This window comes from Typopeltis vanoorti, chromosome 9 (genome assembly GCF_054136105.1).
Source record: "Typopeltis vanoorti isolate ZY-2024b chromosome 9, IOZ_Tvanoo_1.0, whole genome shotgun sequence".
Taxonomy (NCBI): domain Eukaryota; kingdom Metazoa; phylum Arthropoda; class Arachnida; order Uropygi; family Thelyphonidae; genus Typopeltis; species Typopeltis vanoorti.
Genome location: NC_143557.1, coordinates 18,075,605 through 18,098,630, shown reverse-complemented (window position 1 = coordinate 18,098,630; position 23,026 = coordinate 18,075,605). Strand labels below are relative to the sequence as shown.

General features: G+C 36.1%; 1 protein-coding gene across 1 annotated transcript in view; it reads left to right on the top strand.

Annotated features, from left to right (window-relative positions):
* Positions 1-20,968, top strand: part of LOC150102907 (uncharacterized) — a 105,456-nt gene extending 84,488 nt beyond the window's left edge. Inside the window, exons 4-5 of the mRNA XM_090398352.1 lie at positions 12,464-12,583; positions 20,846-20,968. Of these exons, the coding sequence (XP_090254478.1) occupies positions 12,464-12,583; positions 20,846-20,940 (215 nt within the window). The 3' untranslated portion in view covers positions 20,941-20,968. The remainder of the gene's footprint in view (positions 1-12,463; positions 12,584-20,845) is intronic.
* Positions 20,969-23,026: the final 2,058 nt, after the last annotated feature.

The following is a 23,026-nucleotide window of genomic DNA, read 5'->3' as shown; positions in this document are numbered from 1 at the left end:
TCTATGCATATAGTAGTGTGTTTGAGGACCCCCCCCCCCCCACAAAAAAAAATAATTTGGCTGTAATTAAAATTAAATTAAAACATATCTGATAAATTTATTTTATACAATTGAGGATAATGATTTCCCAGACTTTTGGATAGTGAGACGGTCATTACTGTTCAGACTGGGTCTGTGACGTAAGACTTCAGCACTTTCTTTACATAAACGCTCATGTTTATATAAGGATCTATGTAGCAGCTTGGTGTTTTTCCATTAATGACTGTCTCACTATCCCAGAAGTCTGGGACATCATTTATCCTCAATTGTATAAAATAAATTTATCAGATATATTTTAATTTAATTTCAATTACAGCCAAATTAATTTTTTTTTTTTTTTTTTTTTTTTTGGGGTCCTCAGACACACTACTGTACACTTAGAGGGATTCTAATGTAAGCATGTGCACTAACTGTTCCCTTGAATGTAATTCTTAGTATTGTTTGTAATAAAAGTACTGATGATGTCTTAAGATACTTAAGATGAAATATCTATATATTATTAAAATTTAAATTACTGTGGTATACATGTGAATTTATAATTATGACTACTCCACAGTTTCATTATATAATAGTCATATCGTCTTAGTCACTCATCTCTTGACCCTCTCCAATGTTACCACATCACATCACATTGAAACTAAGTGACCAAATGCGAGCACAATAGTCCAAATGTGGTCTGACCAGTGCTTTATACAGTGGCACAATCACTTCCTTATCCTTACAAATTAGAGTACTTCTTATCATTGTTGCACTGCGATGTGCAGTCTTTGCAGCACTTGCCCTCTAAACTTCAGTCAACTGTCAACCATCACTCCCAAATCTTGAATCACTTGCAGTACACCATCAATATAGTACACAGCCTTATATTTCTGCATTCCAAAATGCAACACCTTGCACTGATAAATATTAAAACTACAACTCACTCCACATTCGTCCACTCACCTGCATCCAGTCTACAAATTCATTCTAATGTGACAATCTATTAATAATTTAGAACTTTGGTGATGTAGCAAAGTAATGTTTTTTTGTGTATCTATTTTTTCTTCTATGTATTATGCATCCGATGAAGTCTTCAAGAAAGAGTCAACTAGTAGTGCCTTTAAAAATAAATTAGTTATATTCTATTTTAACATTCAGCTATATAGTCATATAAGTGATTTTCCTTTATATATGTGTATGCATGTGAATTTATAGTACTATGATAGCTCTATGACAATTGTCTGGAATTCAAGCTTATGAACAGATCTTTGGAATAAAAATTTTATACTTCAATATTATACTTTATACTATAAATTATACTATATAGTATAAAGTATAAATTTATACTTTAGTCTTTATTTGAGTTGTAAGTCAGCAGTTAGAATTGAAAGAAGTATAGGAAGATGGTTTAATGTTAAATCTGGTGTGAGACAATGATGTACATTATCCCCTCTGTTATTCATTATCTATATGGATCACATTATGAAGGAAAGTGGTATTAAACATGATATCAAAATTGGAGATGTTAATGTCAGCTCTTTGTTTTATGCGGACGATGTTATACTTTAAATAAATCCGCTACAAGTCTGCAAGATTCTCTGACTAAATTGAATAGCTGTTGTAATAGATATGGTATGAAGGTCAGCAATAAAAAGACAAAGACAATGAAAATAGGCAGAACCATTGAAAATGTCAACTGTGTTGTGAATGGAGAACCTGTGGAACAAGTAAAACATTTCAGCTATTTAGGCACGATTTTTACTGAAGATGGTAAATTAAATATAGAAATAGACAACAGAATCAGCAAAGCTGGTATGGTGGGAAGTCAATTGAATAAATTCATATGGAATAAGAGAGAAATTAGTCGGAACACTAAATTAGCTGTATACAAGACAGTGTTCAAACCAGTTTTAACTTATGGATCTGAGAGCTGGGTCAGAAGTAAAACACTTGACCAAAGACTAGAGACCGCAGATATGAGAGTCCTGAGAAAGATTATAGGCGTGAACAGATGGCATCAATGGCAATATCATATTAAAAACAAGGATAGTAGGAAAGAAAGAACTTGACATTGTCAGCATCCAGGAATGCGTTAGCAGAGCTAATCTCAGGTGGTATGGTCACTTAAACAGAATGGGCGAGGAAAGATTAGCAAAACAAGTGTTCTCTGCCAGGTTGGCAGCAAAACGACCCAGAGGAAGACCAAGATATAGGTGGATTGATACAGTACAAAGTGCTTTAGACGATAGAAATATAAGATCTGATAATGTTGGAGTTTTGACAAGTAACAGACTGATTTGGAGGAAAATTGTAGATAGGAAATTAATAATGATGTAATTTTTTTCATGTAGTGCTATCATATCCTGTACACCCCATTGAGGGTACATGGCAGGAATTTGATGATGATGATGATGATACTTCAATATTTGAGCATTTTTCATTGAATGTTATTGTTATCATCATCGGACCTCCATGGATTCAAAAGAGTCATCATTAAAGGTCCTGCTGTTACATAACTCATCATATTGTGTCATACATGCATTCACAGTCTCTGCACTTGCCACACTCTCAGGCAATGCATTCCATTCAACCACCACTACAAATGCAAAAAACCTACTCTTCTACTCTTGCTCACACTCTCCCTATACTGCTTCAAGGGATGGACTCTTGTCTCTCACTCTATGAAATCTTCATACATGTTAATCTTGTCATGACCTCTTACCAACTTATATATCTCACTTATGTTTCTATTTCTATCCACATAGATTCTACAAATTGCATTTCCTCAATCTTTCTGCATACTCAACATTCCAGAGACCAGAAACTACTACCTTAGTCAATCGTCTCTGAATCCTTTCCTTTAGTATATCTCTTCAACCTTTTTGAAAAACTGGTGACTAAATCTGTGCACAGTAATCCATATGTAACCTGATCAAGACCTTATACAGTGGAGTTATAATCTCCTTTCCTCTACACATTAGTGTCCTCTGCATCATTGTCATAATCTGCTGTGATAACCTCATAGTTTTAGCAATGTCTTCCCCCCCCCTAAATTTTAGGTCTTATCCACCATCAGTCACTCCCTAGATATTTTATCTCTCCAGTCTCTAAGATATCTCCACCAATTTTATATTTTACAACATACTGGTAAGCCTAATTTCTTGCCCATTCACACAATCTGTCCCTCACTACTTTCTCCAAGATCTTAACAACTACTGATGACACACAAACTGGCCTAGAATTAGACACTTCCAGTCTGCTACTGCCCTAATACAATGGCACTATCTTACCTTCCTTCCATTCCATGGACACCTCTCCTGCAGCCAGACTTTCATTGAAAACCCAGGTCAAAGGCACTATCAGTTCCCTAGCGCATTCTCTCAAAACTCGTGGTGAAATACCATCCAGTCCCACAGCTTTACTGATATCCAGAGTACTCAGTATTTGAAACACACTCTCCTCCTGTACCTCTAAACCTCGAACCTGCTCTATCCCTCTAGTATTAAAACTGACTCCTCCAGGATGAAATACTCCAATAAAGTGTTCATTGAACAATTCCACTATGTCCTCTGCATCAGTCACTCTATTCCCATTTTTATTCCACAATATCATTCTTCCATGGTCATTTCTCCTCCTACTGGCCACATTGCTAAAAAATTCCCTAGGATTTTCTTTGGATCTTAGAGCCAATCTCCTCTCATATTCCAGTTTCGCCTTCCTTACCATACTAGTCATTCTTCTGACCTGTGTCTTATATTCTTCATGCATCCTCTCTTCACCTGTCATCGTATATCTCTTCCATAGGCTCTTTTTTGCATGCAATCCTGTTTAATATTGTTTGTCATCCACTTTATTCCAAATTGTATCCTCTTCTTCACTCGTGGTATACAATTTACTATTGCTGCTAACAAATATTCTTTCACAATTTCCCATGCACTAATGATATCCCAGCCTACCAATTCCTCCCTCCATGAAACTTCCCGAAGTTGATGTCTTAGACTATTATAATCACTTGCCTTATAATTCCACATACGTTCCCGTATCTTTGATACTCCTGCATGTCTATTCATTTTCCAAGTCAAAACCATATGGTCACTCTCTTCAACTGGTGGGAGAGATGTCATCTCAGTTATTATCAACTCTTCTGATGCTATAACCAAATCCAAAACTCTTGAACCTCTTGTTCCCTCTATTACATTTTGCCTAAGACATTTGTCCCTCCAGAATTCTAGAGATTCCATTCCATTATTGCTACATGCATCTTTCTCTCCTTAATTTATACTCCTGTAGTTAAAATCTCCCATAACAATCATTCTTCTTGCACTTGTCAAACTCAACTGTCTAAACATCTCCTAGGTCCCTACCCTCTGTGCTCCTTGGTCTGTAGCAACACCCCACTAAATATCCTGTCTTGCCCACAGGATATGCTTTCAAAATCCTTAGTGTCACTGCTTTCCAAAGCCTCCACTCTTAGAGGACATAAGTCATCAGTTATCATAAGCAGTACTCCACCATCACGCTTTCCCTTCCTATCCTGCCGAAAATGGTGTACCCAGTGACTTCTATTCCTGTTATTATAACCTCTTCTGTCAAGCACGTCTCAGTGATCGCAATAATTTTTGACAAGGCTGATGCTGTCTGCGCCACCAATTCCTCTCCCTTATTCCGGATACTCCTGGCATTAGTATAAAGCATATAAATGCCATTATTTCTATACCCAGCATTTTCCCCTCTCGACTACACTGGGCTCAGTGTTATCTTATGTCATCCCCCTTCTCCCAAGTAGCCACTCCTGCTACCATCCTCCCTGGGACACACTGACTCATTCAGAACAGCAATCTCTCCAGATGCCTACGTCCTTCCTCATTCAAATGTAAGCGGTCTCTCACATACAATTCCTCTCTGTCCTCAAACGCACTCCAAGCATCCACATATTAATTTATACAAGATAATTTATACTAGATAGATGCATTGAATGAGATCGCGTTGTTGAATGGTGCGATAGAAAGGGCAAAACAGCAGCTAGAGTGCATGAACAAAAGTCGACTGAATGAACCAACCAATAATAAAAGGTATGACAGGAAAAATAGGCATATGAATATGAACATGAACAAAATGAAGGATAGAGTGCTGTATGGAGACTCGTTAGTATGAGGTGTGTTAGTAGAGGATTTGACAAAATCGTACCAACCTAGTGCAACCATAAAGGATGTAACTGAGTCTATTAGAGAGCAAAAGGAAAGGGTGAAAGGAATGATTTGAAAGGAGATAAAATGGAAATGATAGAAGACCTGAATGAATTGTTTGAGGTAGCAAAAGAAAAGAGTGAGAGAGTTAGAATGATTAGTCTTTTGCCACGGTATGACAGTGAAATGTTTAAAAGGAGGGCCATAATTGCGAATGACTTTATGCGTGGGTTATGTATGACTAGTGGTGTGGAATTTGTGGAAGTGTGGAGTGAGTTTGATGGGCGAAAGGATCTATATAAGATGGATGGCTTGCATTTGAATGGTTATGGTGTAAGAAGACTTGAGAAAGTGTTGCTGAATGTAGTGGATGTGCAAATTCAGGGAAACTAGATTTGTTAAGGGGGGGGAGTAGATATACAGTCCTTAGGGAGGCAGTTGAATGTAAGAATGAATATAATATGCTAGAGCAAATAAGGACAACAAACCAGAGTGGGACAGTTAATATAAGGCATCAAGGTAGGGTTGGGGCAATGGGGATCTTAAATTCATGTACACTAATACTAGGAGTATTAGGAACAAGAAGGAAGAGTTTTTGGCCATGGTTGGCACTTCCAGACCACAGGTTATTGGTATTAGTGAAACATGGCTGACTGTAGATGATATAGCTAGTGGGATTGAATGTGATGGGTATAGTGTGTTCAGGAATGACAGAGAGAATAAAATGGGGGGAGGAGTATTGTTGATGATAGCTGATGAGCTACAGCCAAGGAGAATAGAAGTTGAATTGCAGGATAGAGAAAAGAGCACATTTAAGGCCATTTGGTGTGAGATTGTGGCTAGCAGAACTAAATATACAATTCGGTGCTGCTATAGACCAGGTGATGGAAAAGATGGTGGTGACAATATGCACAAGCAAATAGAAGAAATGAGTGGAAGGAGGGTGATTATTATGGGAGATTTCAACTATGGTCGCATTGATTGGAGTGAGGAGAGGACACACGGGAGGAAGAAATTGGATTTTATGCGGTTATTAAGGGATAACTATCTGCGACAGCATGTAATGGAAAATACTAGGAGTCAGAGAGTGCTTGACCTAGTAATTACATCTGAGGATTTGGCTGTAACAAATATGACCACATTGCCACCAATCGGTGAGGGTGATCATAGGGTCTTGACTTGGGAGATGGCTAAAGGTGTAGAATTTTCAATTAAGACAGGGTACATTTGGAATTATCGGGCTGGAAAGTATGACAAGCTTAGGAGTTTGATTGGCTCAGTGCCATGGCATGTACAACTGCAAGGACTAGAAGTTGATAGTGCATGGGAGGTAGTTAAGAAGTGCTTGCATGAAGCAATGGCTGACTGTATACCTAGAGTCCGAATAATAAATCAAGTAGGGGTTAAATGGATGAATAACACCATTAAGCTTGAGCTGCAAAAAAAGAAACAACTATGGAGGGAATTTAAGGAGAAAGGTGATCGGCAGGCACATGAACGGTATAAAACGCAGGCCAGAAGGGTGACGAGTGTGATAAGAAAAGCAAAAAAGGATTACGAAAGAACATTGGCCATGCAGGCTAAAGAGAATCCTGAACAGTTTTTTAGATATGTAGCAAGTAAAAGGAAAAATGTACATGGCAGAATGATTTTAAAGAATGCTGATGGTAGGGAGGTAACTAAATCAGTTGAGATAGCTGAGTTACTGAGTGAGCACTTTGCAAGAATAATCATCCAGGTGGTGACATTGCAGAAACGAATAAACCAGTAGATTATACGGGAATTGTGGTGAATGAAGTGGAGGTGAGTAGTCTATTGCATAACCTCAATGTCAATACATCTGTGGGATTGGATGGTATACCAGCTCGTATAGTACGAGAAGCAGCTAAAGAATTGTCAGTACCCTTGACCATTTTGTTTAATTTGAGTCTCGGGTCTGGGTTAGTCCCGAGCGGGTGGAAGGAGGGGAAAATAGTTCCACTGCATAAAGGTGGTTCCAAGACTGCTGTTGTAAGTTACCGACCGATTAGCATATCAGGAATCACTGTCAAGGTCTAAGAGAAATTAGTCAAGAAAAGAATACAGGATTGGATAGATGAAAATGGGATATTGCATGGGGGACAACATGGTTTTGTGAAGGGTAGATCATGCCTCAGTAACTTGCTCACGTTTTATAACACAGTGACGGCTCAACTGGATAGGGGTAATGGGTTTACAGTGATACTACTGGACCTTGCCAAGGCCTTTGACAGGATACCACATGGAACCCTAATCAGTAAACTGGAGCAGATGGGGATAGATATAGGGTTGGTAAGATGGATAGGAGGGTGGTTGAAGGAGAGATACCAGAGAGTGGTTTATTCAGGAGTGGAGTCAAAAAGACGTCTTGAGACTAGTGGAGTGGAGTGCCGCAGGGCTCTGTTCTTGGACCACTGCTTTTCAGTTTGTTCATCAATGATATTGGAAAGGATTTGAGAGGAAGTGTTCACTTGTTTGCTGATGATGCAAAGTTGGGTAGAGCAATTGTGAGTGCACAGGATGTCAAAATTTTACAGGATGATTTGGATAGTTTGGAGGACCGGGCTAGGAAAAATGGATGTCAGTTTAATGTGGCAAAGTGTAAGGTTATGCACTTTGGGGTGAAAAGAATAGCAGCAGTATATCGCATAGGTTGAACCGTACTCCAGGAGATTGATGAGGCCAGGGATTTGGGAGTGCTGGTGGATAGGGATTTGAAGTTTAGGGGGCACATTGCAAAAGTGACTAAAACAGCTCACCAAATCACTTGGCTTATGAAAAATACTTTAACATGCAGAGAGAAGCAAGTTGTTGTTCCTCTGTATCGAGCCTTGATAAGACCCTATCTGGACTTCTGTGCCCAGTTATGGGCACCAGGGTTTCTTCGTGATGGGAAGGAAGTGGAGAGGATCCAGAGACGAGTGACCAAGATGATAGCAGGTCTATGGAATGAACCTTATGAGAATAGCTTGAGGATTTGTGGTTTGCAGAAATTGGACGATAGGCGAAGGAGGGGTGATATGATTGAGACATTCAAATTACTGAAGGGTTTTTATAAGATTGATCCAGAAGATATTTTTGAAAATATGACTGGTGGTGGGAGGACTAGCGGCCATGCATGGAAGCTGGGCAAGAGCATGGTTGAGAAGGGTGTTAGAGCTAGGTTTTTTACTTGGAGAGTGGTGAATGAGTGGAATAAGCTTCCAGAGTCTGTTGTGGGTGCTACGACCGTGAATGAGTTCAAGGCAAGATATGATAGATACTGTGTGAATGTTGAATAGTTGTTCCAGACATGATGTTAGGGCCTCCCTCGATGAGTCTGTCGACTCCTTGGAGTTTACCGGAACAATAATAATAATAATAATATTCCAGTCCTCTCTTGTCACACATTTTAGCTATTATGACATTCAATATTACTGCTCATCTGCTCAGCTCGCCATTATCATACCTAGGCAACACGCACACTATCTTTCCTCTCTCTGTCTTCTTCCATACAGCCTCAAGCAAAAATCTCATATCTCATGCTGCACAACTTACATTACCACTCAAGTCATTTTTTCCTACCATCACAATCATCTCATCCACCCTTTCACCCTCTCTTAATTGCCATATAAATTCCGTTCCCTTATTGCTACATGCATCTTCCTCTCACCAATTTATACTACTGTAGTTAAAATCTCCCATAACAATCATTCTTCTTGCACTTGCCAAACTCAACTGTCTAAACATCTCCTGGTCCCCACCCTCTGTCTTTGGTTTCTCATGATTTTTTGTTAATACCACACCAATCATATGCACTTCTTCATAACTGCTCTATTTCTACTGGCTTACCATTGCTGCTGCTGTTTTGTGCTCTGCTTTACCTTCTCATTAGTCATTCGAGAAGGATTGTTCATTACATATCTCAAGTCTTGTAAATTACTTGTAATTTTTGCTTGAAATAATGGGAAAAAAGATAAAGCTATTTGGGTAGATGACTTTGACGGTGCACACAAGGAAACTGTTCTTGATGCCAAAAGTAGTGATAGTGAATAGGAACTTCTTGGTAAGTCGCACCATTTTCAGTTCTTTTCTGAAAACTTTATTTTCCAAAAATCCCCGCATATATCTCGCACCACTATTTTTTAGCTTTAATTTGGGAAAAAAGTATGAGTTATATTCGAGTAAATACATTAATTTTTTTTGCTTTCAAATTCTTAAGTATGGATCATTGGTTAAAGACGATTTATAAAATGCACAAGAGAGCAATATAGCAAACACAAGTAGCTGTAAGCAACAAGCAAACGTTGATATTGTATCTGGATCAAAGGAAATTGATAAGGGTGTGTTGTCTGACATCTCTAGATAACCAAATAGGAAGAAGGAGATGAAAAATCTTCGTAGGTATGATATGAATTACTTGAAATGTGGATTTTCATGGATGGGAAATGAAGAGGAACCTATTCCAAATTTTGTTCTATTAAAAATAAATGATATTTTTTGTTTACATGAATATATAAATTCAAATAAAATAAACATTTACAATGAAATACACAGTCATAACCTGACTTACGCTTCCTCGACTTATGCGAATCTGGAGTTACACGGTTTCTTATATGTACGTATTCCCGTCCCGCTTCACACCTCACCACTAGTCGTATCTTTCAGGCCGCATTCGCCAGTGTCGCACATGCTGTGAACAAGCACTGATGTGTTTTGCACGGTCTCCATTCATACACAATTTTTATAGTCTACAAACCTTGCGATTGTTTAATGTTATGTTCTTGATAAAAATTTTATCACATAAAAAATAATAATGTCATCCAAAAGAAGCTAGTCCGATTCTTCTACAGCTTGCAAGAAAAGAAAAACATTGACTTTGGAAACAAAACTCAACATTATTAAGGATTTAGAAGGCGGAATGAAAATTTGTGAGCTAGCAAAGAAGTTCGATCTACAGGAATCCACAGTAAGAACAATCATAAAAGAAAGGTTTACAGATTTTGGAGGACATAGATTCTAATGAGGAACGAATTGTAGCCACAAGGCAAGGAATAAAAAAAATCATTAGCTTGCTATGAAGAAATTTTGTGTGACAAGAAAAATACATTATGCTGTCAGATGAATCTGTTAGATTTTATGAAACCATCGACATCGAAATAACTTTCTTTTTTTTATGTACGAAAAACTACAATTATATTTCTTAAAATATATAGGTATTTTTGTAAACCTTTGGTCCCAATTGTGTATGTTTGTATATATAAATTACATGCAAAATTATACCCGAGTTACGCAAATTTGACTTACGCACATTTTGTTGGTCCCACCTACCGCATAACTTCAGGGTTTTACTGTACTTTATTTATTTATTTATTATTATTTTGATAAGGGGGTATGTAATAATGAAAATTTAAGAAGGGGTACATGGATATCTGAAATTTGAGAAACACTGATCTAGCATATGCACTGATATTCCATCTGCCTTTATTGCCAAATTCCTGTTCAGTCAGCATGAACCTCATTCTCATGTACCCACAGCTCTTCATCCACTGTAGTGGCAGTACTGTATGCCATGTTACATACACTAGTTCCTAGCACAGTGAACGAACCCTCGTTATTTGAACAATCTTATCAGTTTCTGACACAAGTGTACCCTGTATCTTTAATAAAGTTATTTTTACAGACTCATTCTCTCTTTTACTGTGACATAACGATAAAATTCTTTTGGATTGCCTTTAGCTAGTTTTCCTTTCGCACACTGATTTCGCTTTTTTGTACAATATTTATAAGTTTTCTGGTCTACACTTGATGTATTTCATTTCTCCTCTCACTTTTATTCTCATGGTATTTCTACATCATCTTATTTTTATGAGTAAGATAAGGTCACTTGATAAAATTATACGCCCATTTCACTCCCATCTTATCACTTCTTCAAACTCTATAGATACATTCAGATACTGCCTCATTTAAGCACTTTTTCAAAACCTCCATGCATTGCTGATACAATGAGACCAAATTCTCCTGGAATTTAACATAATTCTTAGCTTCATAGTTCAGCATCCAACCTATCTTAATTGGAACATCCTTTTGTACTCCGATTTAGCTTTCCATACTTCTCTTAACTTTTCTGGCCTGCACTTTATATATTTCATGACCAAAGCCAATTAACCAAAGGTCTTAGCATATTCAGAGCTGCTTAGAATGAAATTATGGTAAAAATTAGTATTCTAGTATACAGATAGTATGGCATTTATGTTAGATTGAGTAGGAATTTGGGGATTGAATGGAATTCCATGCATTTTAAAGGATTATGCTAACCTGGTTCCTGACTTAAATTATACATGACAAGAAATTATATTCTTGCCTTAATCCTAAGCATGAGCAAACAGAACTCTTGTAAAGTTCATTTGTAAAGCAAGAGCAAACAGAGTTCTGTTTGCTCATGCTTTACAACTTTATCTATATCTTTACAACTAGACTATTTATACATTATATGAGACCGCTTCAGGTATCCTATAATGCATAGCAACCCTTCCTCATTGGACATCTATATCATCAAACATTATAGGAAGGATCACTGTCAAACACCTAAGTCAGTACAGGTCATATTTTCCATATACAAGTAGCAAAATAGTATATCACTGTATTAAAATGTGAGTCAGAAGCTGCTAAAGAAATGTATAATTGCACAATATAGTATATACGTTGCATATAATTATGATAACATATACATTTCTTTAGCAATGTTTTTGTTCTAAGCATGAAATTAAGCATCCTGTTAAACCTGTTACAACCCATACATTTATATGTTGCCACTGCTTTTTGCTTTTGCTAAGCTAGTGATCCAAGCTCAACTGAATATTTCTGCAAATCATTTCCTGATTTGAAAGGAGTGTAATATTATGAGAGTCCAATAACAATTAAATTTCGTGATGACTGCTAACTTCTTATCAACAGTTTTCTTCCAAAAAACTGGATGCATAATCAAGGAAATCAAATTACATATTTCTGTAGACAGCACAGTCATACAAATATTGAGTTGTGTCATAAATGCATTTGACAAATCTTAATAATTAGTGTGAATGTTAAGTTAAGTTCTGTTGCATTACATTTAATTACATTATTTATCTTCATATATATATATATATATATATATATATATATATATATATATATATATATATAAACATATAAACTAAATATTTTACATGTGTAAAGAAACCATTGAAAATATAACCCGATCAGTTTTGATTTCTCTTTAGAATCCTTGATGTTCCTTTTAAATGAAATTAAAAAAGTCATAATCAGAAGAGTTATAGATTTTAATTTGTTTGAAGACAAAACCTGCATTGAACAGATTAACAAATTGATTGATTCAAATGGTATGTATGCCCGCTTAAATATATATAGTAATGTCTCACTACACATAATTTCCTAACATGTTTATTTTGGTTTTATTTCTCATTTCCTTTCTTGGAATCTGGTCACAAATCAAAGGACAGCATTAAAGTATATTACACTTGCCAAGAAATTATATTCTTGTTTAATACTCTATGCAACTTGGATAAAGGTGACAGTGATCACATAGTACTCACTTGGGAAGAAGCTCTGTTTATGAATGTTCCATTCAGAAAAGATTATGTGCTGAATTACAAAGCAGGAAAGCATGACCACCTGAGGAGAATACTGGATTCTGCACAATTGTTAGATGGAAGGTATATCGACAGTGCATGGAAAGCATTTAAAAAATACTTAAATGATGCAGTATCAAAATGTGTTTCTAGAGTTTGAAGAATAAATAACGTAGGAGCGAAATGGCTGTGTAATCTAATTAAGCAAGATCTGTAAGAAAAATTATGTGGAAGGAATGCCATGTGCATAATGATGATGCCAGTGATGAAAATTATAAGCAACAGGTCAGAAGGGTCACAACTGTTATACAGAAAGCTAAGTCTGAAAAGAAACTGACTCTGCAAGCTAAAGACAACTGAAAATCATTCTGTTGTTATCCTGCAAATAAAAGAAAGATTGAATATGAAAGAATAACTCTACTGAATGCAGATGGTATATGGGTGATTGATAGAGAAGAGATTGTTCAGCTAATGAGTGACCATTTTGCTAAAAGCTGTCAACCTGGTGTGTGTGCAACATCGAGTTCACTGTATGAAGAAACTCAGGTATATGAGGAGGTGGTACTAGAGCTGTTGCATAAACTGAATAAGAATTCTGCATTAGGGACTGATGGGATATCAGCATGGATACTAAAAGCTTCAGCTGAATTGGCTATTTCTTTGACCAGGCTTATATAATTTCAGTCTCAGAAACGGGAAGATTATGCAGGAGTGGAAAGAATGTATGGTAATCCCATTTCACAAGGGTATTGCAAAGACCAGTGTATCCAGTTGTCAAGTAATTGGTATTTCAGGAATAGTGTTGAAGATTTTGGAAAAGTTGGTTAGGGCTCTCATTTAGAAATGGGTTGACAGAGAATCTTTACTTTGCAATGAACTGCATGGGTTTACTAAGGGAAGGTCATGTTTTAGCAACTTGCTCACATTCTATAATAATGTTACTGTTGAGTTAGACAATGGAAATGAATATACCTTGATCCTTATGGATTTTGCTATGCTTTTGACATAATGCAGCATGGAAGACTGTTACATAAATTGGAGAATATGGAATTGAATTATAAAATATTGGCATGGATGAGAGGTTATATGGGAGATGTGAGTCTGCAAGATTTAAACTAACCAGTGTTGTACCACAAGGATCGGTCCTTGGTCCAATTTTATTCAATCTGTATATTAATGACATTGGGAAGGATTTGAGATGCGAAATACAGCTATTTGCTGATGATGCAAAGATAGGTATGATTATCAAGAGTGAGACTGATATGCAGTACTTGCAGAATGATTTGAATAAACTGGAATTGTGGGAATGTGAAAATGGCTGTCAGTTTAGTGTTAATTAACATGTTCGCTGCCAACTACGAGTATACTCGTAGTTGGTAAACCAGCTACACAAGCCAGCTACGAGTATACTCGTATGACGCTTACTGCCGGCAACGAGATTACTGTACTGACCTTGAAGAAGTGAAAATGCTTGGCTTGTGGAGCTAGCATCAAAATGTGTATTCTCATAGATGGTATATGCTCTGCACAAGCCAAGTACGAGTATACTCGTATGACGCTTACCGCCGGCAACGAGATTACTGTACTGACCTTGAAGAAGTGAAATTGCTCGGTGTATGGGAACAGACCACGCCGAAGTAGCATGGCAGCGAACGTGTTAAGTAAAGTCATACATTTTGGTGTGATTAGATATCCAATGTTGTATTATAATTGGTGAGATTATGCTAGAAGAAACTGCTCAGACTAGTGATCTTGGAATTTTAGTAGACAAGAAGTTGAAGTTCAAGTTTCATATAGCAAAGATTGCAAATGCAACTCAGAGGATAATTGTAATGGTGAAACAAACCTTGACATATAAAAATAAGGAAGTCATTTTTACTCTTTATAAGCCCTCACTTGGACTTTTGCATGAAGGTCTGGTTTCCTGGTTTCATGGTGATTCTGATACAGTGGAAAGAGTGCAAAAGAGAGGGTTAAAAATGATATCAGGATTGTGGTATACTGATTATGAAGACAGATTGAGAATTTGTAGACTGCAGACACAAGCAAACAGGAGAAAGAGATGTAATATGATTATGACTTACAAACTTCTGAATGAGTCATACAGGATTCCAATACATGGAAATTTTATGGAGTGTGGGGAAAGGATTTAAGGACATCCTTTGAAGTTAAGAACAACTGCTGTGAAGAAAGGGGTGAGGGCTATTTTCTCCCATAGAGTGATGCATGATTGGAATGGATTGCCATTGGATGTGGTGTGTGTGTGCAAGAACAGGTATGACAGCTGGTTCGGATAGTATGGTCCTTGATGAGTCCCTGACTACCTGCAGGTGTCTATTAATAATAATAATAATAATATATTTGAATTACTAAAGGGTGTAAATATGTGAATCAACATTAATGAGTCTTAAGAGATTGACAGATATAAGGATGAAAAAGAAGAGGTATGAACAGAAATAATTTCAATACTGGCAAATAAATTATTAATAGTTTACAATTGTGATATTATATTTGTGTGTCCAATAAATTGCTGGGGGTGAGCAAATTGCATGTGACCCTATAATATCTAGATGTGCATGTTGACATTATGATGGGAGTAATTTTAAAACAAAACTTCTGAGTAGAGGGAAAGATTTGTATGAAAAATATAAATAAACAGCAGTTGCATACATTGGTAGATCAGTAAATAACTTATTATTTATTATTATTATAATTACGGCTATTTTGCCTGCTTCAGTTTAGGAGTGCCCCTGTTTAAATGTCATTGGCTATTTACTCATGGATTCTTAGGGCATTGTAGATGTAAATTTACCAAAAAGTATATGTAGCATAAGGAAGAGAAATTTACACATACTTTTTTCTGGGTGTTGCGGCTTTTCTTCTTTCTGCGATGTCCGAAAACTACTGAGTGTGTGGAGGTGGGGGGGGGGTAGGCAGTTTGGGAGAAATAAATTAGAAAAACCCGGGTTTTTTTCAGTAATATATATATAAACATATATATTACATTATTATGTTATATAGGGAGGGGGAAGGGGAAAAGGGGGTTGACGGGGTGCGGTCCATTTCGACTATTTTTGGTCGTCATCTGAACACATTGGGAAAGTGGATGCTATGAATCCGTGAGTTAATAGCCAATGACATTTAAACAGGGGCACTCCTAAACTGAAGCAGGCAAAATAGCCGTAATTTTAATAGTTTATTAAGAGGAGTAACATGGGAGTTTTCCCAGAAATAATATACATTATTATTTATTATTATTATGTGACACCTCCAAGGGGGTCATTGCAGGAGGGCACTCTGCTGTACTCCACTCCACTCACCGTCTTCCCTATTACTTAATCCTCCAGCTCACACACACAACTCTTTGTCTGTACTGCTTAATTCTCTAGCTACACACAATGGTACTGCTAACATCAATGTACAAAGCCATCTATTGCACACTACCACCAACAATAGTATTTTTATTTATAAATTGCATGTGTTCTCATGGCTCATTGGCCTTATGCAGGGTGAAAAACCAGAGGTTTTGGGAGAAAATAGCCCCGCTACTTCCATATAAGATCAGCTAACTTACCTTCATTTGAAAAATCCCATATAAGAGGAGATTATTATTCATTGAACTAATAATTGATCTGGTGATCCAGAGACATGGCAGGAAGACATGAGGCTTGATGGAGCAGCAGATCATCATCTACAATTTATTGTGCTTGTTATTTATTTATTTCTTGCTTTGTTTTCAAAGAATTTTCTTTTGTTTATTAATGATCAGTATACAGGTAACCCTCGTATAACGCAGTACTCATACAACGCGGTTTCAATATAAGACGGTCTACAAACAGTAGTAACTCATTTTCTTTTCATATATTTTTCAACATTCAACTTAAAAATCAAATTTTATCTTTGTGAAATTTGCGTCTGCCCTTATCGCGCATGTAGTTATTATAAGTAGCGAATTTATATTAGGGGAAAATGCCCTTTAACATGCATGTACGTTGATTGTTTACCATATAAAGTATTTATTGTTGAAAATTGTCTTCGTTTTCTGCCAGGAAAGTGCACATTAAAAATCGTGTGTTAATTTCAAGCTGAGCACTTTATTTTTTGGTGAGTTACATACAATATGTAATGCTTTTTTATGTAAAAAAAAATTTTTTTATAGTAATGGCCACTTAGAGCGCTTTTGTGATACAGGGTGTTCGGGATAAATTTGACATATTTATAATTAATTATATTTTTCCATAAGTTACATGTATTAACACACACTTCTCTTCATTTAAAAGTTTGGACCCTTCTTCATTCATATACAAGATGTCAGAAAGGATGGATAGCTGGAACCCACCTGAATCATGGAAGAGAATAACTTGTATCATGATGATTCGTGCCCGCCATCAAAATAAGGATATTACGACTGCTGCCCAATGCTCCCTGAATACAGTAAAAACAATCAGGCATGAACTAGAGACTTGCAATGGTGACTATGAGGATGTAGCAAGAAGAAAGATCCCTAGCAGACGATCTGATTGCGTTCGTACAGCAGAATTCCTCGCAAATCTGCAGGAACAGGTGTTGAAGAACCCTGGCATTGGAATTCGGGCTTTGTTCGTGGAGTTGCTAACTGTAGTCAAGCCCTGGATAACAAGGGTAGCCAATGGTAGGCCGTATGTATGGCAGCAGGATTCGGCCCCTTGCCACACCTCTGGGAAAAGTCAAAAATGGTTGTCTGAAAATTTCTACGACTTCACCAGTCCAAATGTTTGGCCTCCAAACTCCCCAGACCTTAACCCCATGGATTATTTTGTATGGGGCGCAGTTGAAAAAGACACCAATCGCACTTCCAGTAATACAAAAGCCCAGTTAATGGATAAAATTAAAACAGTTTTTGCGGCCCTTCCCAGGGAGACAGTAGCATCAGCTTGTTCGAGGTTCCGAAGCAGAATTGAAGCTGTGATCGATGCTAATGGTGGTTATTTTGAGTAAATCTTGTTGATAGTATTGTAATTAACTCTGCCTGTAATGTTTTTTTTGTCAATTCATTAAATTTAATAGATACAAAGAAGATTTTCTTTTTCCTTACGAAACTGTCAAATTTATCCCGAACACCCTGTATAGTTGAAAACGAAATTAGTGAGTTAATTGATTGCGAATAGATTTAAATGAGGAGGAACTGGTACAATTAATAGATCACGTCGAACCAAATGGTGGCTAAAGTTCTGCTAAAGATTCTGATTGTGATAAATCCATTAAAGAATTCAGTTTAAAGAAATTAGCAGATGGATTGGACTTGGATATAATAAAATTAGTTTAATCCTTTATCCAAGTGTGAGCAAACAAAGTTTGCACCTGAAAGTATCTTCAGGACTGGGTTAAGGTGGTACAACACCAGGGCAACTCATTGCAAAGGTGGAGCAAGATACCAACACTCCTATCTCAGTATCTCCTATAATGCAAAACACATCTCCTTGTGGATATGTCTAATGTTATGCATTAAGGGAAGGGCCACTACCCAGACTAGTTTCGACCTTTATTGAGGTCTCTTCAGTGGGAGCCAGGCCCAAGTAGAGATACCAGGCAGAAGCATTAGCAGGTCATCTCTACCTATAGGAGTTGCCAAATGGTGTGCCACCCTTTTTTTAATAAATTACTCTGGATTTAGAGAAAGATGTTGAAAGTTTATTTTTCACTTGGTTAGAGTATAATAAAATTAGTTTAATCCTTTATCCAAGTGTGAGCAAACAAAGTTTGCACCTGAAAGTATATATCATTGTTTATATAATCTTAAAATAAAAAAAAATTGATTTCGGAACCTAACTTTACTTTTTCTATGTGATCCGAGTCTTGCATAATGCGATTTATATAATGCGCCATTTTTGAGAAACCTAACATCCGCGTTATACGAGCATTACCATATACATAAATAATTTCCAGTCGTCATTGGAATTATGCACCTGTTCATGAATTCTACCTTGATCACAGTTGTTATGCTGTCAGTGGCTCTTCTGTCTTATCAGTAATAGATACCTGGCATAGGTGAGTGTTTTTTGGAGATCAACAGATACAGTCCTCTTATAATACATAGGATTCATTTTTATTCAGGAATAAATGAATTTTTACTGAGTATGTCTATTCAACAGACACCATACTAAGTCTTAAGAAAAAGAAGTAATTTAATGCATCACTTAATACAGTACAGTGATATTTACAGTCAATGTACTATATTTAGCAACGATTAGTGTAATTAGAGACACTATATGGCATACATGCGAGTAAGTGTTTTATTGTTTACTTGCATGTAAGCCATATAGTGCCTTTCAAAATTTCCTCTGCAATATGGTAATGCCTCTTTATAACAGAGAAAGCAAATGATTTATGTGAAGCAAATAAAGGTGTGTGTGTGATTGTGTACATATATGAAACTTGAAATCATTTTGAATTGCATTTGAGATTTTTTTATATCATTAAGACAGTTAGCAAATGCTAATTTTACAACATTTTACAGAAAGTTAAAATGACATGCCTTACAAACTTTGCAAAAATTTGCCTGCCTGATCCAGAAGGAATATACAAGGATAAAGTGAGTTCAGTGGTCTACATCACACATACCTAACACTCCCTGGCATGAGCTTGTTACTTTGCACAGACAGTGGAAATGGGATTTAGTCAACAGAGTTATTCAGTCATTTTCATTGGTTGGTTAATAACCGAAAAATCTCTTAATATGGGGTGGGATGGAGTGGGGAAAGCCTATTGTACACACACACACATACATATACACAGTGTGCCAGTTAATCAACGAGACAACAATTATTATATCAAAACAAAGAACTATATTTGGAATTGTCAATTACACAGATTCAAAATAATCTCCCTCCAACTCCACACAACCTTTACATCTCTCTTACAGCTGTTCAAAGGCACAGTGGAAGTCTTGAATGGGAACCTCCTTCAGTCTCTTAGTCACACCGTATTGGATGTCCTCAATGTTGCTGAAGTGCTCCCCTTTCAAGGCACACTTCATCTTTGGGAAGAGGAAAAAGTCTGTGGGAGCCAAATATGGTGAATAGGGAGGATGGTCAATCACACAGATTGAGTTTGAAGCCAAAAACTGCTTTACAGGCAGCACATATGTGGCACAAATCTCTTGTGCAGATCTCTTTCCAAGGTTAGTCTGATCATTTCCTTACCAACATCAAGCTGTATAGTGAGCACCCTAATGGTTATTCGCCTATCTATCTTGTAGCAATTTCCTTAGCTTTCACCATATTTTCATTTGTCCATGCAGAAACTGTCTGTACATAGCATGGTTCATCCTCCAGGGACTGGAAACCAATGGAACACCTGTGCATGGCTCAGACAGTCATTGCTGTAAACATTTGTAAGTCTTAGTACACTTCTGTAGCAGTTTTTCCTAATTTACAGTAAAATTTTCTCACAGCTCTTTGCTCCATGATGCTACTTCTGACACATTCCACTCACACACACTTCAACAGTTGCCACATGAAAACTGCTGCATCACCCGACTCGAAAGTTGCACCTGCAATTACAACATACCAGTGGTCAGAACTATGAATACGTTTGTTACTTTTATTCAAAGGACTGATCTGTAAAAAATCGATATCATTACTTAACAGGCACACTGTTAAGTATTGAGATCTTGTATATTTATTCAACTCTCACTAGAAAACATTTTAGAAGTGAACTGAAGCTGAGCCAGCTGGAGCTCATTTCTGTTCTAAAAGAACTTTGCTATAGCAATCCTTCCATTATAAAAAAGTATCGCTATAATTGCAGTTGACTACACAAAATGATACAAACAGAAAGTTTACAGTGTGAAGAGAACATTCTATGTTAGGTCCTACTGAAAAAGTATGGTGACTTATTGAATTATTCATGTCATGAGAATTCAAGAAATATATAATTAACCAAATGTTGCTGATGATGACTACTGTTCAATTAAGTGAATAAAACTGCTCAAAGAGACGAGAAATATATATGAATATTTTTTTACTTCCTTAGATCCACCCAGAGTTGCGGGATCAACTACAGAATATGTAAATCAAGTCTTGGATAAGATTGCTACAGGAGAAAAAAATGGAGGTTTAAATTTGTAATATTTTATAAATTTGATGCTAATATCGATGTGCCTTACTCATTAACTGTATCAGTTGTTTTTTTATATTTATATAGCATGTGTATATATATATAAATAACATATTTTATATGTTAAACAAGTTTATAGGCAATTATAGTTTGAAAGCAATGAATATTGCTTCACTTAACGAAGAATTTTGTATATTTGCAGTAGTATTCAGATTGTGTATTTACTTATAGGTAATGCTTTTTGTTTTGTTTTTTTATAAAAAAAAAATAGGTGCTGGTGCTCATTCTTTGCTAGCAGGAAATAGTGAAGATTTAATGGATATGAAAAGAAAACTAAGAAAGTATTTACCTATGTTGTTACTTCATAGTGTGATAATAATGTTTTGTTTCTTAAAGATAGTAGCTGATGCCATATACTCACACCAAAATAAGCACCTTCATTGTTTGCTCAATCCTTGGAAATCTTCATGCCCATTGTCTTTTTCCCTCCAAGAGTTCTTTCCATTCGTTTACATAAAGCGTATCCAAGCAGGATTGTACACTATCAAGCAACTTAGTCAACCTAGAAGTGGGCTTAGAGAGTTGCAAAATCATGTCTCAACTGTTAGAAAACACTTTTTTTTTAATTACATATTTTTTGAATGTCATCATCATCATCATCATCATCAAGGATTTAGGCCTAGCATGGCCTGTTCCCGTCTTAGAAGTCATCGTTGAATTCGTTTAAGAGGACGTCCTGGTTTTCTTTTTTCCTAATGGCTTGTACTTTAAGGCTTGTTTTGGTAATCTTTCTGTTTTCATTCTTTGAACGTGTTCCATCCATTTATGTTTATATTTTTTAATTTTTTCTATAATTGGTTCTTGGTTTAATTCTTTCATAATATCTTCGTTTCTTTTGTGATCAAATAGGGTATACTTTGCAGTTTTTCTCATAAACTTCATTTCTGCTGTTGTTAATCTTTGTTTGTCTTTTTGTTTTATTGTCCAGATTTTTCTTCCATACATTAAGACTGGTAGGGCTAATGTATTGTATACTTTTAGCCTGGTTTGATTTTGAACTAGGTTTGGTTTAAATATAGAGTTAATTACACCTGTTATTTTTAAATATTTTGCAATTTTTATGTTTATATCTTTTTCATTTTCATATGTGATCATACATCCTAGGTAGTTAAATGAATTCACCTGTTCTAAGATCTTGTTATCTATTACTATTTTAGTTCTTGCTGGATCTTGTCCTTTAAAGGCCATAGTTTTTGATTTTTCCATTGATATTATCATACCATAATCTTTGGATATCTCATTTAGATCTAAAATAGCTTTCTGTAAGTTATCTTCAGAATTTGTAATTATTATTATTTGGTCGTTGGCAAAGAAGAGAGTGTTTAAGTTAACTGTAGGAGAAAGTTTAATTCCTCGATGTAAATTTTTATTCCATTTTATTATTATTTCATTTAAGTGGATATTAAAAAGAGTTGCTGAGAGGGGACATCCCTGTCGGACCCCTTGGTTTATCTCTCTCGTATATGATAGCTCGTGATTTAATCTTATTTGTATTTGATTATTTTCATATATACCTGTGATAGCTTTTAGGATATGATTTAGTATTTGTCTTTCTTTTAATATGTTAAATAATATGTTACTTTTAACTTTGTCAAATGTTTTTTCAAAGTCAATAAATGCAATATGTGTTTCTAAATTATATTCTCTTCTTTTCTCTATTATTAATTTTAGGCAAAAGGCCAGGTCTATACATGATCGTCCTTTTCTAAATCCATTCTGTACTTCTAGAATAAAGTTTTCGGAATATTTCATTAGTTTGTTATTTAAGATTCTGCTATATATTTTGTAACAGGAATTTAGCATACTGATACCTCTATAGTTTTTAGGGTCATCATCTCTATTACCTTTCTTAAAGATAGGAATCACAGTTGCTTTTTTCCGTTCTATTGGAGGGGGGGGGATACCAGTTGAGTAAATTTTATTTAAAAATAATAAAAGTCTTTTTTTGAATCTTGTTCCTGCGTATTTATATAGTTCTGAACCTAGCTTATCTTCTCCAGGTGATTTTCCGTTTCTTGTTTCTTTCAGGCTGATTTC